At 43.7% G+C, this 18,619-nt stretch overlaps 1 protein-coding gene across 2 annotated transcripts in view; it reads right to left on the reverse strand.

Moving 5' to 3' along the window:
• Positions 1 to 18,619, reverse strand: part of CLVS1 (clavesin 1) — a 193,302-nt gene that overhangs the window by 9,851 nt on the left and 164,832 nt on the right. The window contains exons 5-6 of one of the 2 annotated variants that reach the window (XM_059166370.1): positions 18,241 to 18,476; positions 17,029 to 17,186 (exon numbers count right to left, since the gene is read on the reverse strand). In XM_059166370.1, coding sequence (XP_059022353.1) covers positions 17,105 to 17,186; positions 18,241 to 18,476 — 318 coding nt within the window. In that variant the 3' untranslated portion in view covers positions 17,029 to 17,104. Of the gene's footprint in view, positions 1 to 17,028; positions 17,187 to 18,240; positions 18,477 to 18,619 lie in introns of those variants that run through there. The other variant, XM_059166369.1, reaches the window with a different exon arrangement.

Genomic DNA, 18,619 nt, shown 5'->3' on the forward strand with positions numbered 1-18,619 from the left:
AGAAATTTCCTTAGTTTAGACTCCATTAATTTGCTGTCATTTAGATGAAGGTTCACATGTAACTTTATTATATCTCTAAATGAACAAATAAAATGAAAAAACTTTAGGAAGGAATTTTTACTACCTAAAGAAAAAGAAAGAGGTTCTTCTTGCCCAGGTAGCAAAATTAATATTGACTTTATGTTATGACTGCCAATATTTTTTGCTGTTCTTTATAAGGGGGCCAGGAGAACTGAGCTGATGAAAGATTACTAGGCTCGGGATTAAGTGCTTCTTCTTGTCAGCATGTCACTAACTTGAGGTGGGCTCTGTAGAGTACCTCACTCAGCTTCTCTGGCCCCACGTTCTTCACCTGTAAAATGACAATCTTGGATGAGGTAATATATTTAGCCTCCAAGATTCCATGAACTCTACCAGACTGGAGCCCACCATTTGTTCTTAAAAATCATTAAATCTTGAAAATCATTTTTTCACATTTCTCCAGTTTAGACATTAAGCTCACATTGCCTAAGTCCCTCTCTATATTTGTTTTTGCCTCCTTCTAGAAAAGCATAAAAATACTAAAAATGCCAAGAGTTATCCAGGACTTGGAATGCCTTTCCTGAAGTTAGTATGTGCCCAACGTATTTAGATATCAGGGGTCAAAACAATTTATCTTTTGAAAATCTTTTTTGCTTCTATAAGTTTCTAAATGTTGAATTCAAAGTTGCCAGAGGCCACTTAGTAGCTATTTTCCTGTGTCAATGTTCAAGTGTTTTAGTTTGTTTAAACTATTACACTGCGGGCCCTTGGGTGGCTCAGTTGTTTGAGCTTCTGCCTTCTGCTTAGGTCATGATCCCAGGGTTCTGGGATTGAGTTCCACCTCAGGCCCCTAGCTCAGCAGAGATTCTGCTTCTTCCTCTACACCACCCCCTTGCTCGTGGTTTCTCTCTGTCTCTCAAATAAATAAATAAATAAAATCTTTAAAATAAAGACAGTAAAATATCTTATTGCTACACATGTGTGCATGGATCGTAGATTCGTGCTGCAGAGGGTAGATGCCACAGGACCTGTAACCACTAAGGGTTTTCCAGGATGCCCCAAAATTCCCCTCGGTGCTTGTTCGCCACCGTCTCAAGTCTGTTTGAAAGTGTTTTGAAAGAAATTTCAACACATACTTGATTTGTCTATTTTTAGAATTATCTCCTCCAGGAGACTGCCCCATCTCCACGGCTGGTTATAATTATTGTCACCCCCACCATCATCACCATCAACAGCCACCACAACCGTTCTTTGAACACTACTGCTTGCCAAACTGCGCACTAAGTAGCACTGAGCCCGCATTATCTTTGTTTAAAACTCACGAGGATCTTCAGAGGTGGGTATGGTTCATTCCATTTTGCAGATCAAGCAATCAAGCCTCTGAGAAGCTGATTTACTTGCTCCAGATCGTCCTAGTTAGCTGTGGAACTGGAATCTGAACCAAAATGTAAGTCAACAGTCTACGTTCTTGAACACTATGCTCTCCTGTGCAAAAATTATCTAAAATTTAGTAAGAAACCAAAGGACATTTTATATATATATTTCAGGAACTGGTAATAGTCAAGTTCTCAGAGAAGCCTTTCTCCTGTTGTTATTGACGAATCCAAAAGTTAGCACAATTGTCTGTTTGTATAAAAACTTGATTTTAGGCAAGTGAATGAAATCAGCAAAGGAAATAGCAGAACTTCATTCAGGAAAAAAATGTGTTGTAAGAACCACAGCTAATGTGATTGTATCTCTATCTCTAATAACCAGCAGGATATTTAATAACACTTCAATATTCTTTCTTCTAAATGTACAGCATTCACGCAAATAGCTGGGAAGGCCTAGACAAGAGTGCAGTGGGGTCAATAGAAGAGGTAGAGGCTGAAGAAAGGGAGCAGCTTGGGCGTGACCAAGAACAGAGCTCAGCTGCCAGAAGACGGGCCAGTCCGGGCACCCGGATGTGGGGGCCGGCAGGGATGGGGGAATGGCGCCCAGAAAGGCCGAGGTGGAAACTGGCAGGTGCAAATGGACATTCTGCTTAATTTATTTACAAAGGAGTTTATCACCCTTTATGAAGCTATACATTCCTGTCATAGTAACTCCCAGTTTCTTGGCTGTAAAATGGAGAGAACATTACCATATTCTCCACAGGGCTATGAGAGGTAAAAAAAATATATAATAAAGTGCTTGCAGGTCTTTCAAGGATAAACAATTTCAATTGGAAGGCTTTATCATTTTACAGACACGTTCCTGAGTATGGTCTTCTGGCGTGAACAAGTAACACCCTGCTTGTCTGAGATAGCCTGATAGCCCGTGTCTGCCCACAGAGGAAACCAAAGAAAAACTGAGAACAGAGAGAGATGGAGCAGATTATTTACATTATAAAGGAATTTTAACCTCACCGAGCAATTTACTAAAATATTCCTATTTAGCAGAGTCACCCGAGGACACCAGAAGGGTAAGGATATTCAAAGTCGTCCCTAGCGTTGTTGACCCCAAATGCTTCATGAGAACCCCAGGTGTCAGGGTGAGTCTAGAGTCATCTTAGGACCCCTTCCCTATCTGAGCCAGTCAGCTCTCCCTGCGATCATTCCAGATTCTGCACGTGTTGGGGGTGGGGGGTTTCCCAAGGTTTGAGGAATAGAATACACTGTGATAAGTACTTAGACATGGACTCAGCTGTTCTGAGATGGTCCCAGGAGCATTCAAATCATACGTTTTTCACACACAGATATTTCTGGAGAGGTTTTTTCCCCGACTCCCCATCATAACTTAAAATAGCATCGCTGCAAATGGCTGCAGGTGTCCGCACCACCTGCTTTGAATGGAGTCATCATTCCTTAGAATTAGACCCACACAAAGAGCCACTAGTCAGTTTCAGAGCATCCCTAATTGTTCCTAATTACTCTCCTCCCTCTGAAATTGGTGATGCACCCCCTCAGAGGAGCTCCTTTGGTAGAACTGGCATATAATGTTCTGAAGCAGGTCGAGAAATACCAAAAGCTGTCAAGAACCAAGACAATGAGGATGACTCATGCTATCTGAGTTTGAAGAAGACAGCTAGAGTTCTCGATAAAAACTACCTTTCCAAAGTCTATTTTTTTTGCGTCCAATGACAATATGTTAAAGGGTCTTTTTTGATATTACTCCAGGAGTCTGAATATCAATTTTCTTCCTGAATGTCTGCATGTTCCCCACTCACAGTGGGGACTGAGGATGACACAGTACATGGCGAGCGTGATGGTGGAAGTTGCTTTTCAAAGGGAAGACTGGAGCTGGTGGGAATGGGTACAGACAGCAGGGACAGCTGCAGGAGTTTGAGAAGGCACACACCCCCCCCACGCCCACAAAGTTGCTTTAGAAACCCTTGTGGAATGAATGGAGGGATGAACACACAAATAGAGGGAGAAAAGTTCTGATAAAGGAGACAGAGCATTTGACTTGGAAAGAAGAGAACGAAATTTATGACATTTTGCCACCTACGGGCTCTGTCACCTGGGCTAAGTCATTTAACCTCTGTGTACTTCAGCCACGTTATCTGTAACATGGGAATAATCCTCTATTTTTATCTACTTTAAATCTATTCTTTAAGGAATCTACTTTTTAAAAAATCTGTGTGTTTTTTTTTATTCTCAACACCTGAAAGGCTCTGTTGTCAAGAAGTTTCAGAACAGGGATGTCTGGGTGGCTCACTTGGTTTAACATCAGCCTTCGGCTCAGGTCAGGATCCCAGGGTCCTGGCATCGAGTTCCACATCAGATTCCCTGCCCTGCTTCTCCCTCTGCTTGCTGCTCCCCCTGCCTGTGTTCCCTTTACTCTGAGAAGTAAAATCTTTAAAAGAAAAAAAAAAAAAAAAGGAAGGCAGCTCAGGACAAGTCTAGGGACATGTGTCTCTACACTGGCCTATAGGAAAATAGTACAGTCTGGGGCCTTGCCACCTTTAAGCATCTTTAGCATGGTCCCCAGAGGAGCTGCACGGGCACCGCTTGGGAGCTGATTAGGAATGCAGATTCCCAGGCTCACCCCAGACCTGTGGAATCAGAAGGTGCATTTTAACAAGGTCCTGGGGCTTCATATACATGTTAAAATTGGCAAAGCGTTGCTCCAAAGCCAATGCTGCAGAAATCTGCCCCTCGCGCAGAGCTGCAAGGATTCGTCAGGCATGGTTCATTCCAACCAAATTCCTGATTCTGTTCTCCCATGTCCTTGATGTCTTAAAGAGTTAAATGAGTTCATAAAGTATCTCACTTATTCCTAGAAAATAGCTCTCAGTTGAGGAATATCTGTCTTCATACCAGAAAAAGCATTTGGGGTGGGGAAGAACAGAAATATTTCGGACATTCAAAGTTGGGGCATTGAGGTCCTCTCTGCTTTGCCATTTTACATTTTGTCCTTGTCTATGTCATACAATAAATTCTTTCATGAGTTCGGGGACAAGTTGTATGCTCACTGAGGAAGGAAAAAATCTCTGGCTGCAGGGTACTCACATGAAAAAGAGGGAGGTTAATATAAAAAATCTGTCTGGCCCTTCTACAGCTGTTCATACATTCCAGAGGGAGTGCTGAGACTCAGGGGTGCATCAGAATGAGGCCTCCCCATGCTGGGCATCAGTCTAGGTGCTGGGCCACAGAACGGACCCAGTCAGGTGACCTGTGATTGCAGAGGTGGTGGGGGCTAACCCAGGCAATGAAACATAAGCAAATGGAAAGTTCTGGAAACAGAGAAGTGCGGGTAAGCAGAGGAATTGAGTGGTGTGATGGTGAGGGCCCAGAGAAAGCGGACATGCTGCTTAGTGAGGAAGTACCCCCAGCAACAACAGCTCTTGCTGAGCCTACCATTGTGACCTTCAAGTCATGAGGCCCAATGGACACCTTCCAATTTTCATCTTACTTGGTATCTGGCAGCAGTCAAATGAGTTGGCCACTCTGCCCTTCTTGAAACTTCCCTCTATCCCCTTGGCTCCAGGGACACCATACATCTGGTTTACCTCCTATCACTGTGGATGTTCACTCTGCATTTCTCCTCCATTCCTATGGCATGTATTCCTTGCTTTACACTTTTGAGCCCTTAATTTATGCTCATTCAAGAATTCTTTTCTGAGATTTAGAACCATCCATGCAATGGCCTATGTGACTACTCTAACTGGATACCGCGTAAGACTTCACACCAACAAGTCCAAACCTGAACTCAAAAAACCTTCTCCCCCAGTCAGTACCTCTTCCAGAATTGCCCGTCTTGATAGATGGGACTGCTCTCCATCCAGGTACACCTACCAGGGACCTTCAGTCGTTCTGAAATCTTTTATTTGTTTCCCATAACCACTAGATTGTAAAGTCTTATTTTACCCATCAAGTGATTTCCAGTCTGTCTTCTCTTTGTCCCCATCCAACCACCATAATTTGAGTTTCCACCATCTCTCACCTTCACTGTCTCAGGAGCCCCAGATGGTCTCCTCACCCTTACTTTCTCCTACTTTAGCTCAATCTTTTCACAACAGAGTGAACTTTTAATAAACCCAATATATTCATATCATTTTCTTGCTTAAGATCTTTCTATGAGTCTCCACTGCTCGTAAGTCCAAGTCAAGACTATGAGGCCCTGCATAGCAGGCCCCTGCACTCATCCCTGGCTATTGTTTCCCTTACTTTCTGCTCTTCAACCCCTTTTAGTTTGTTTATTTTTTAAATTCAGTATTTTAGGGGCACCAAGGTGGCTCAAGTGGTTAAGCCTCTGCCTTCAGCTCAGGTCATGATCTCAGGGTCCTGGGATCAAGCCCCATATCAGGCTCTCCACTCAAGGGTGAATCTGCTCCTCCCTCTCCCTCTGTGATCTCTCTCACTTTCACTGTCCCTCAAATAAATAAATAAATGGAAATCTTTTAAAAATTAAAAAAAAAATAAATTCTGTATTTCATTGAGTCTGAGGTCATCAATTGAAGAACCTGTCCTGATTTCAAAAATGTCTAATGTAAGAAGAAAAAAAATCTTATAATTGTTAGAACACAGTAGTTCCGGTGTATCGCCCTGCCCCTTCGAAATGCAAGGTTTTTGCTCCCACATCACTCCTTCTTTTGCTTGGGAAACTCTTTTTCTCATCCTTCAAGTCTCAGCTTCTGTGTGAGCTCTTCAGGGAGGTCCTTTCGGACCACCACGATGGTCCCATCACAGGTTGGGACCCCTGTTATGCACCCCCATTATGCACTTGAATTTTAGAGCACTTAATTGTGGTGATAATGAAACAGTCTTTTGTATAGTCATGTGTTCAAGGTCTTTTTCCCTTAACAGATTATAGACTCAGAGCAGGAGATAATCATGCTATCGTCAGCAGCTAAGACTTATCCTTGCTTCATGTAATCCTCACAGCACCATAATAAGGCACATCTATGACTACACCTGTCCCTTCGAGATAGGGAAACCAGGCCATAGAAAGATAGCTGCTCAGGTCACATGACTATTAATTTGAATGCCTAGAATCTGATTTCAGATTCTGGTCTCTTAACCTACTTTTTAGTAGGCACTCAATAAATATTTGTTGAATGAATAAATGAATAAAGTCTTCAAAAAGTTAAATATTGTAATTATTGTTCATGGAGTTCTAGAAACTAAGAGAAATAATAAGACTAATGAGTCAGTTTGTGATAAACCCAGAAACGATTTCAAATTTTAATCAAGCACTGATCACAAAGACCATGTCACTGTCTCATTCTATTATGGATGGTTTGCAACAATCTCCTCATCACTCTACAAAGTACCCTATTCCTAACAGCATTTACTGTCATTTCTTTCTTTCCTTCTTTCCTTCCTTCCTTCTTTCCCTCCTGTATTTTTTGCCTTCCTTCTCTCCTACTTCCCTTCTGTTTTCTCCCTCACTCTCTCCTTTTCCCCTTCCTTTCTTCCTCACAGAATATACACTGAGCATCTATGACATACTAGGGAAACTGTGGCGCACAGGATATATACTGGTGAATGCAAGCACAACCCCTGCCCTCGGACAGTATATAACATATAGAAGGGAGATTTCATACGTAAGTAAACCCAACAAAGATGTGGTTATGGAATTGTATCCCTGTTAAGAAGGAAATAGTTCAGCGGTAGAAAATAGCAGGATGGGAAGAGCAGGACCATGGGAGTGGGGTGGGTGAAGAACTCCCTTCAAGGGAGTAACTGGAAAAGCCAGACCTGATCACGGAGGAGTTGGCCACCAGTGAAGGGGAGAGCGTCCCAGGGCAGGGGAGGCCCAGGCGCAGGACAAAGCCGGGCACACTGAGCTGGGGACAGGAAGCCAGGGTGGTCAGGCCTGCCTAAGGAAGAGCAGCCTTTATCTGACGCAGAAGACCAAGGGGTGGTCTTGGGGGCTGTTAGGCCAAAGAGCGCCATCATTAGTATTTCTAAAGATGACCCTCTAGACTAGATGGATAACAGTTTAGATGAGAGGGATGGAGAGGAGGGAGAGTAACAAAGACCAACAGAGGGTGGGCAGAGACTGCCTTGGCTGGTAAGTGGGAAACCAGGGCTGTATGAAGGCCCCGTTGGGTGGGTGGGTGGGGTCTGTGTTGCTGATTCCTCCCTCTCTGATTCCTTGGTTTTACCCATTCCCATTCCCTGCTTTCACTGTGCCTGGCTGTCTTCTGGGTGCAGGGCTCTAATGCTGGTTCCTTGCATAAATTAAGGCAAAGAAAAAGGAAATGACCAACATCAGTCTGACTTCTAACCAGGGATTCAAGTCATCTTCCTCCAACCCCTTATCACTAATTGTTATTTGCCTCTCTAACAGGGAGTCAGGAATTTTCATTGTTAGGGAGAAGCTTCCATTGGGAAAGTAATCAAAACTCTGAACAAAATGGAAATCCTATGAATAAGGCTGGGGAAGAAAGGAAGGTACAACTTATTATTATCCTGCTCCTCTGTGGTGCTCTGCAGACCTCCTACTATGGCCACTGGACCCTGACAGTGACTCCTGGAGGTTAGAGCCACTTTATACTTGAGGAAGCCAAGACGCGGTGAGGTTAATGGACTTACCCAAGGTCCCATAACTAGAAAAATCAGAAGAAAGTGATCAGAACCCACTTCTGCTCTGAGAGGGGAAGATCGAGAAAAAAACATAGAGAGGCAAAGAAATGTGCAACCATGAAAGTCACAGAGTCACAAAGCTAGCAGGCCATAGTTAGGATGCATAACCCCTGACCCTCGTCTTGGAGAGCAGCAGAGGAACGTGACACGGGGCTCCCCGGGGCTGATCGCCACAACAACAGGAACACAACAGCCATGTCTGAAGGGAGACAGTGAGGAATTTTCCAGTGAGATGCTGGAAGTTCTAAAGTTCTCTTTGGCCTCAGCATAGAAACTCAAAGGCTGCAGTCTGGACACCTTAAGCCCAGACGATATGTACAAGGTTTCCCTTAGGTTTTTAAACATGCACTGTAATTCTGTCTGCAAGCAGCACATCGGTTTTAGGAATGACACTGCAGACAGATTTTGATCACATGTTATGCCAAATATTTGTCTTCAGCCGTATGATCATCAAAGCTCACAAGCGAGAGTCCTTGCTGGCTATCCGATGTTGGGCACAAACAACATCAGCTTTATTGGAATCGGGCAAATGTTTGTATACCAAAAGCAGTATGTTCACAAGACACAAACGTTCTTTGTTTTTCTTGCCCAGATGACAACTCCCTCTCCAACTGGCCGCATCTGACCGCTGTGCTCCGGTAAACAGGAAATCCTTTCAAGAACACACATCGTGAGCAACCGAACAGTTTGCTCTCAAAACTACTCTGTCATTTAACCACATCTATTTGTTTCTCTTGAAATCAACCTGACTTGGTTGCTTTGCCAGGAGCTTCGAACTCTTTATTTCCCAATTTTTCATGTCATTTGTTAAAAAAAAAAAGGAGGGGAGACATGGCCTTGAACACAACAGTTTATCCAGCCCCATTCATTTTCTTATTGACCAAATTCATTGTATAGATTTCCTTTCACTCAGATGTTACATGGCTGTAAAGGATACGCTTGCAAGGAGATGCCCATCTTCAATTCTGCCATGAAAAAGAAAATTGTAGAAAAGCAGGAGATCCATCTCAGTCCCACACATGAGTAGTGAGGAGGCTATGCAGTTATTTTTCTTTGTTCCTTAAGAAATGTTAACCAATTCTTGTCGGTATCCATGAAACACACCAGCATCCAAAAACTGACATAAAACACTGGGCATTCACAGCTCACTCAAGGAGTCTTTGGTTCTGAAAGTGGTGACCTCTCAGACATTAGCTGCCTAAGTAGGAGTGAGGAACACCCCAGAACTAAGAAGTTCAATCATGTTTGAATTGGAAACTAGTCACGAGACAACTTAGAGGGCAGTAGAGACTGTGGGTCATTCATTAAGAAATGATGCATTATGTAATTTTATTGAACGTAACATCCATATGGAACATCTGTTGCTGGGCCACACAGTAAAACGGACCCTTTTTGCTCCGACTGCTTGGAAGACAAGGGTCCTCCTGTTCCACACTGCCACCCCTTATTTTTTTCCTATGGGGTGTATTTCATGATGATGTATGACTTCTGCCGGAAATGGGTAGCTATCCAGCAAATGCATACATTCACCCCATAAAAAGAGGACCGTATGCTGGAAGATCGCCAAGGTCATGGCCAATTCTACTGACAGCTGAAAATAGTTAAACTGACTTTTACTGCCCAGGCAGGAGCCAAAATTTCCTTCTGGCTCAGAAATCTGAACTCAACCCAGGCATTCACCCAGCTTCTCCCCTTCTCCCAAATTGGATGTCTCATAATAGCTGTATGACATTGTCCTCACTTCTTCTAGGAGCGGTGTTTAGGAAACACAAAGGTGGAGGCATTTGGTCAAAAGGATCCGAAGTAATTCTACCACACAGAGCAGCTGGCCAAGACCCCAAAGCATCAGCTCTTCTCACTGTCCAGCATATAATGTCCACCAGAGTGGACCATTTCTCGGAAAGTTGGGGGCCATTCTTCACTGGTGCAAGAGGAAATGCCGCTAGGTTTTCTAAGGGTTTCTTCTCTATAAATACTTGTCTGGCTCCCTGATAAGTGCTGAAGTTCTAATAAATAAAACAGGAGTTAGTTTTCAGGCTGCACTGAAAACTAATCCAGACGTTTCTGGCGATTTCAAGAATTGACGGTTTTGATTCTATGAAAGCTATCATCACATAGCTAAAAAACAGAACCCCAAAGCCTTGAGACAAGCGTTTTTAAATGTAAACACGCAGTGAAGGCACCTGAAGCATCGCTGTGTCAGGCCAGTTAGAAAGCTGGTACAGAGATAATAACCAAACTGTTAAGACTGTGCTCGCGTGCACGGTGCGAGGTTGCTGCTTTTTGCACCGACGTGCTGTGCTGACACCCATCTTTGGATTCCGTGAAGGAAAGGGGCCCGTGGCCTGCACGAGCAAGAGCTCAGCAAATATCAGTTAGAGAGACACAGCCAGAGTGGGTGTGGCCAGTGCTCCTGGCCCCGCCCCCAACGCTGCAAGTTAGAACACCTCTCCCTGCATCTTCAAAGCATCTCCAAGGCAACTCGGGCTCTGCTTTTCTGAACACTGACTGGACTCCACTGGGCCTGGGTGGTTGGGTGTAGTGCTAACTACGTGCAGCTCACCTGCAGCCCAAGGGAAGCAGAATGTGTTATTCTGCTCTGGTAATTGTTGGGCTTCTGAGAAGGAGCCACGGTTCCACCAACACCAGGCTTGGAGTTTCTCTTTCAGCGCTGAGACGACAATCTCTTTGGGAAATTCGTGAGCCAACAAGACTAGAGTACAGCCTCGTACCTTAGATAAAATAATATTCCCTTTCCTTGTGTGGCAGATTGAGCCCAGATCAAAATGCAGATAGGTACACCTGAGCCCATGGGTGGGGACCTCCAGGAAGCAATGAGAATGAAAACTGTCAGCCAAGGTTCAGACCTAGTGGGTCTCTATGAACTTGAATCAGCTTCCTGATTTTCCATTTCCAACATTGGTACGGTGTTTACCTACCCTAGTCTCTGGGAGGAAAGTGCACAGAAAGATTCCTACAATCTGGTGACACAGATTTTTACCCTGTGAGACTTCTCAGGACCTTGACTATGATAATTAGAAGAAGAAAAATATTTTTTAAATCTAAGCCCATGAAAAAAAGAGGGCACATCTGTGCACCGTTTACTTACACTTTTCAAGCTACAAAATATTAACTATGTATGGAGCAACTGACATGTGTAAGACACCATGATTCTAGAAGAAGCCGGCTGCAGGGCCATACAGAAAACCTCCACATGAAAAGACAGGGGGCTTAAGCCTTAGCCCTAGCGACTTCATATAAGCAGTAATGGGCAAAGGGATGGGCAGATAGTTTCCCATTATTGTTTATAAGCTGCAAAACTTAACAGAATTTACCATCTAGGAGTCTAAAATAAAATTAAATAATAAGTGACCTTGTTTTGATTAAATTTAAGATCTTAAGCTCATTCTATGAAATAATACTGACTACATTATGGCAACATGAACTTGTAATTACCTAATAAATAAATGCAATGTTCACTCAAAAATCTATATATAGGGGCTCAGTCAGGTGAGCTTCTGCTTTCGGCTCAGGTCATGATCCCGGGGTCCTGGGATCAAGCCTTGCATGGGATCCCTGCCCAGTAGGGAGTCTGCTTCTCCCTCTCCCTTGGCTGCTCCCCCTTCTTGTGCTCTCTCTCTCTCTCTCTCTCTGTCAAATAAATAAATAAATATTAGTTTTTAAAAAAGAAAAAAAATATATATATACCATGTGGGGGGCAAAGAAGAGGTCCTTGGTAGCAGAAAGGCCGATGGTGCTTAGGTGATCTCTAAGACCTTTCTCTGGTTCTAAAGTTTCCTAAATCCTGATAATAAGGGGAATAATAATATGCACATTTATATATAATTATTGTATTTTATATACAATTTTCATGGAGGATGTTCATCCTTCAAACTGCAGCTGTCTGCGGTGGTACACCCCAGAGGAACCCACTCAAGATCAACTCGAAAGAATTGTGGAAGATAGAAGCTTGCTCTCCCTGGCTGCCCTGGCAGAGGCCACCTGCCTTTCGGCTCTGGGGGTGGGGAAACAGTTTTGATCTGATCCCTTCCTCTTCCCCTTTTCTATGCCAATCCTGTTTGGTCGACCACATGCCCTAGGCTTAGAAAATCAGCTGCTCCCTTGTTGGCCAGGGTTGGTGGCTTCCCCTGGCAGAGAGCCTGGCTTCTCAGGGCACTTCCTTTGACTTTGGCCCAGAAAGACCAGGAAAGCTTTCTGTGTCTTTGAGATCATCAACTCCAGGGTCAATCAACTGCAGCCCTCTGGGCTGACGAAGCTTAGTAGAGACCAACAGAGTAACCGAGTAAAGTGATCTGCGCTGCCTGTGCCCTCCCAGGCTGCGGGGCAGCAGGTCACACCTGTGTTTGTTTGTTTGTTTCTTTCTTTCCTAATAAAATTTTATCTATTTATTTGACAGAGATACAGCAAGAGAGGGAACGTGAGCAGGGGGAGTGGGAGAGGGAGAAGCAGGCCCTCCGCTGAACAGAGAGCCCGATATGGGGCTTGATCCTAGGACCCCGGGATTGTGACCTGAGCACAAGGCAGATGCTTAAGGACTGAGCCACCCAGGCACCCCATCACACCTGTGTTTCTTGAGCAGGGGCTCTGAGCAGCGTTCCTCCAAACTGCCCAATCTGCAGGGCAATCTGCCTTTGGATGATTCCAGCTCCCAGGAAAGGCCCCAGTTCCTACTCAGAATCCAGGTCTTAGGCTAAAATGCATATTATTTCCAGTAATCTTTTACCAATAATTACTGGTAATCTTTTTAAAAAATCTATATATGTGTGCATATATATATATATGTATATATTTCAATACATACACATACACATATTTATACATTCATACACAATATAGAGTATATACATGTCTGAGTATATGTACATGTTTATAATAAATACATATATGTGTTTTTCAAGTAGAACTTTTCCAAAAATGGTTAATTGTCCTCCAGTAGTTCAAGAGACTGTGTTTTTCCATGTCTGGATGTGTCTATGTGTATGCCTTTTACATAATATCTATAGCCATTTAGAGATTAAGCCTAGAACTCAGAAGCAATTAATAGCCATAATTAATAAGTCTAATAATTGAAAGAGATATTACAAAATCTACATACTGATGGAAAGACCATGTCCTTGCTCCATGAGGCAGACACATCATGCTGCTGGGTCCTGACCCCAAGCCATCTCCTCCTCTTTCCTAGGTGATAAAAAGACCCACTGGTTTGGGCACATCTGCCCGTGTGAATCAGGGGTGCACTCCTGCCTGAGATGTCTTGCTTGTGTGGGACATGGGGGCAGGAACCTGGGTCACACGTGCCACCAGTGAGCTACTGAGACACACAATTCTGTAGTCACCTCACTCTATGATGGCTCATTATGTGAAACAATCAATTGTCCATATTGTTTAAAGCAGTCTGATTGGAGTTTTATCTAATTTGCAGCCAAAATCATCATAACTATTATAAAGCCTCCTTGCTGTTAGTTGTTGGACAGTTTCATTAAGCTGGGCTACCTCCTTTCCAAGCCGAAAACATAGTCTGGTAGTAAATCAGATAGAAGGAAACAGAGTGCTTCTGACATAAATAGTTCGAGGAACAGAAAGTGACAGCTGATGGCCCAGAAGCAAGGAAACAGAGTAAATTATAGAATAAAAAACAGGAACAGGTCGTGTGGGTGGCTCAGTGGGTTAAAGCGTCTGCCTTCGGCTCAGGTCATGATCTCAGGGTCCTGGGATCGAGCCCTGCATCAGGCTCTCTACTCAGCAGGGAGCCTGCTTCCTCCTTTCTCTCTCTCTGCCTCTCTGCCTACTTGTGATCTCTCTCTGTCAAATAAATAAATAAATAAAATCTTTAAAAAAACAAAACAGAAACAAGAAGGTAAAAATACAACACTCGGGGTCATTTAGTTGTGGAGCAGAGAACGCCCCACACTTAAAAGCCCATAAAAAGATCATTTTATTAAAGAACAGATCAATATTGAAATCAACTCTTTAGAAAGTTTTTCATATAAACCATATTTTTAAAAAAGATTTTATTTATTTATTTATTTGAGAGAGAAAGACAGAGAGCATGAATGAGGAGAAGAGAGGGAGAAGCAGGCTTCCCACGAGCAGGGAGCCCGATGCGGGCCTCCATCCCAGGGTCCTGGGATCATGACCTGAACCAAAGGTAGATGCTTAACCGACTGAGCCACCCAGGTGTTAAATTAATAAATTTTTAAAAGTTTTTCTGCTAAAGGGTTGAAAAGAACTTGTTAGAACCACTAACCCACTGAGAATTTTATGTATCTTGGATTTTACTCTACACATGCCAGAAACATTGTTCAGAGCCACTTGGAACTCAGAGATAACATTATAAATACTAAGTTCCAAGGACAGTCCACAAAAGTCCGTTTGACTCCAAATGGACCTGAAGACTGGTGGGAACTACGGTGTCAGGGATTGGGACTCTGGGCAGTGTCTCCCCATTGGAAGTTGGAATGTTAACCCACAGGACAGACCCAGGTCATCTAGCTCAGACCAAGGGGGTACTTATCCAAAATGATGCTACAGGGAACACACTGTCCATTAGCTGCCTGCCCATCTCCAGACAATGCACACTGAGTCCGGCTGAGAGCCTGGGCTGGAGAACAGACCCCACATCAGGGGGGAAGCTGGAAGAGATGACCTTTAAAATCTCCAATTCTGTTTTCCATTTCCCCATGTCCCTGGTTCTGAGGGCTCAGAGATGCTATGAGTGGTGGCTGTTATGTTGCTGTAATTTTCTCAGTCACCACCGACCTCCATCAGTGAAGCACCAGACAAACACAGTCCCACAGCTGGGTGGTCCCTCTTTGCTGCATCACTGCTGATACCAGCCTCCTCACTGCCCATCCTGCTGGTCCCTATAATCTCCAAGAAATGGGGCACACCTGGGTGGTACACCCAGTTCAGCGACCCACTCTTGGTTTCAGTTCAGGTCACTATCTCAGAGTCATGAGATCGAGCCCCATGTTGAGCTCCCCATTGAGCACAGAGTCTGCTAGAGTTTCTCTCTCCATCTGCCCCTCCCCACCAAAATAAATAAATAAATACAATCTTTAAGCAATGGCCTAAAGATGCCACCACCAATGAAAGGAAGAATGAGCAGGATACCTTGATGGCCTTGGTAAGACAATGAGATGAGAACACAATTACTACCTTCTTGGGGCGCCTGAGTGGCTCAGTCAGTTAAGCGTTTGCCTTTGGCTCAGGTCATGATCCCAGGGTTCTGGGATAGAGTCCTGCATCGGGAGATGCAGAGAGAGATCTCTCTCTCTCTTAAACAAATAAATAAAATTTTCAAAAAACCCAAAAACAATTACTAACTTCTCTGGCATAGTCTTAGATTTTGACATCAATGTCTTACCTTTTCCAAAACCTGCCTTTGTCCCAGAATACTTGTCTAAGAGTCTTCCTGGCTGAAATTAGAATGTTTCCTTAGAATTGCAGCAGGTTCTTATACCTCCTTTATAGTACCTCTCCCATTATGTATTACATTTGAGTTATTTGTGGGCAAACCTTTTCTCCCTTACTAGGCTGTAAGAGTCTGTAAGGCAGGATCCATGAAAGCCAGGAAAAATCAGCTCTCTCCATCTGGGAGCTGACATTTTGGTTGGAGTAATTGGACAACTGCACCAAGATCGGGTTTTGGAGGCAACAGCTTTCATTCAACAATAATTCATTCATGGGGTGTCTGTTGTGTGTCTATTGTGTGTTGGACATTGAGTTCGATTCTTGAGGAGGGTGTGAAGTGAATAAATGTTATACAAAGATTTTAGCTTCCAGAACTCACCATCTCATAATGGAGGCTATCACTTCCTCTGATCTTCAATGTCAACTTAGAGGGAGAACTTGGATCAGGACATGTCTTGTCACCCAAAAGAGATGTAAGTCTGTAACTAATCATCTGGAGAAAGAGTGTCAAATTCCTATTTTATGCCCCTGGACTTTGGACATTCCAAAAAATATGAGGATATGATGACTTTATCTAAGTCTCTAGAGATAAAATAGGGACAAACCACAGGAAGGGTCATTGCTCCTGCCCATGGAGGGATTGGAGAGAGAAGCCTGGGACTAGAGGTGAGGGTAGAAAGTGTGAGGAAAAGCAGACAGTGTGCCATAGCTTATAGAGGACAGAAATGCAGAGTGTGGAGCTGGGCTGCCCAGCTCTGAATCCCAGTTGGCCATTTATTAGCTGTGTGACCTTGAGCAGTTGCTTAACCTCTCTGTGTCTCAGTTTCTTAACTTGCAAAATAGGGAGAATGATCATAACTTGCTCATACAGTTAAGGTGAAGATTTAGAGTTAATGCAGGAAATGGGCTCAGAGCAGTGTTAATGGTGTGAGTTGTTACATTATTATCATTACTGTACTGGAACCTGGACTGAGAGTCAGTCAGAACCTGGGTGGGACAATCTTACCTGTTCCAGTAAGGTCAGTCCCTTCACAGTAGAGACACAAAGCTAGCCTCTCAATCCTATGACCATCACTTCCCAAAGAATGTCTGCTGTTAATCTGGGGAATAAGTAAATTTCCAGATCTCTCCAGTCTCAGCCGAGAAGCCTTACTAGACATGTGAATGTAATATCCCCAACTGAGCAGGAAATGTGGAGATCCTCCTCCTGGGCACTCTCTCTTGCTTCAGGACATCAGTGCAAGCCCAGTTATCCATAGGAGAATTTCCTTCCCCAAATACCTCCAGAGGATGGCCAGTCATTGCTTCAGTCTTATCTATGGCCCTCATTCACCTGCTGATGGCTTTTAGTCTGCATTTCCCTGTGAATTCCATGATCCTCATAAAACCCAGAACCCATGAGGTCATTTCTCTGCCTACCAATGTCGGATGAGGAGACACAAATGAAAACAAATATGACACGAAATTGTCCTCCCATCAGGATGATTATTAGAATTAACGTCTGATAATATCAAGTACTTTTCAAGAGTCTGGGGAAGAACATTCTCATACAGGCTGGTGGGAGTATCCACCTGAACGATCATTTTGAAGGGCTGCTAGGCAGCGTGGGCTAGTTTTAAAATGCACACACCCTCTGACGCAGCGGCTTCAGGGCTCCAAGCTTCCCTGAGGAACTTCCTGTGGGAAGGAAGGAGGGCTATCAAGGACTTACACGAGTCTCTTCATTCGGAATAGACAGAAAACTCAGAAGTAAGCTAAATGCCCATCAAGAAGGAAATGGCTTCACTGTGATGCATTCATCTATTGGAATACCATGCATCATTAAAAGCACGAGATGTGTCTAGATTTACTGGCATAGAAGGATACACATAATAATATGTTATGGGATAAATTGTGCCCTGCCCACCCCAAATTCGTATGTCGAAGCCCTAATCCCCAGTACTTCTGAACTGGACTGTATTTGAAGACAGAGACTTTCAAAGAGGTAATTAGGGAAAAACAAAGTCTTTAGGGTGGGTCCTAATCCAACATGACTGGTATAGAAAGAGATCAGGACACAGACACACAGAGGGAAGTCCATCTGAAGATACAGGGAGAAGACAGGTGTCTATAAGCCAAGGAGAGAGAGGTCTCATAAGGTACCAACCCTGCTAATACCTTGATCTTGAACTTCTAGCCTCCAGAATGGTGAAAAGACACATTTCTGTTGTCTAAGCCACCCCAGTCTGTGGTATGTTGTTGCAGAAGCCCTAGCAAACTAATACACAATATCCTGGGCCACACTTCTCTGTTCTTCTCTTATTCCTATGTGTATTCCCAGGGCCCATCAGTGTCTACAGGCAAGTAAATGCTCAATAAATGGTTCTAAAATGCATTTAAATAGAAAGGAATGCTTTCTTGCAGGCTGCTTTTCAACCCAGGGCATCTCAAAGGCCCAACATTTCATTCTCTTTGTGTTAACTCCGACTGTCTAGAGATGAGCACTGTAATCACGGCATGAGCAAGGTCTAGCCTTTAACGGTTTCTTTAATACAACGGGGACTACTGGACTTCTGGACCAGCCAAGCCCCACTGGCTTTCAATTCTAGTGAAATCTGCTGAGAATGTATTGCAATTTATTTTATTCAAGTTCTGTGCCCATAAAGGTCTTCAATTCTTAACCCACAATAGGGCCCAAATCAAAAATGCTTATTGACCTTTGTCTGGGAAGCTCTGATAATGCAGGTCTTACCTCTTCATCGGCTTGGGTGAGCATTCTCTCTCCAGATTGGAGGATGTGTGTTTCACGTGCATTGCATTGTAGGAAGTGTGAGTATAGTCATTTTCGTCGTTGTAGTCTGGACCAAGTAACGTCCGGGCCCAAGTTCCCATGTCATAAGGAGGAAGGGTTCCTCCAAATTCAGAGGGCAAAAATTCAGGGTGGATTAGCTGGTGAAGGCTGTTTAAATTGTTTCCATGCAGGAAAATCTGGAGAAGAAAAAATAATTATCCACCACCACAACAACAACAAATCCAAAACATATGAGCAACTATTCAGCTTGATACACAATTTAGCAATGACAAATTGGCTGCACTGCTGGTAATCATGGTGTTTAAAGAGGCGTTCAATT

Source organism: Mustela lutreola, chromosome 3, assembly GCF_030435805.1.
Source record: "Mustela lutreola isolate mMusLut2 chromosome 3, mMusLut2.pri, whole genome shotgun sequence".
Taxonomy (NCBI): Eukaryota; Metazoa; Chordata; class Mammalia; order Carnivora; family Mustelidae; genus Mustela; species Mustela lutreola.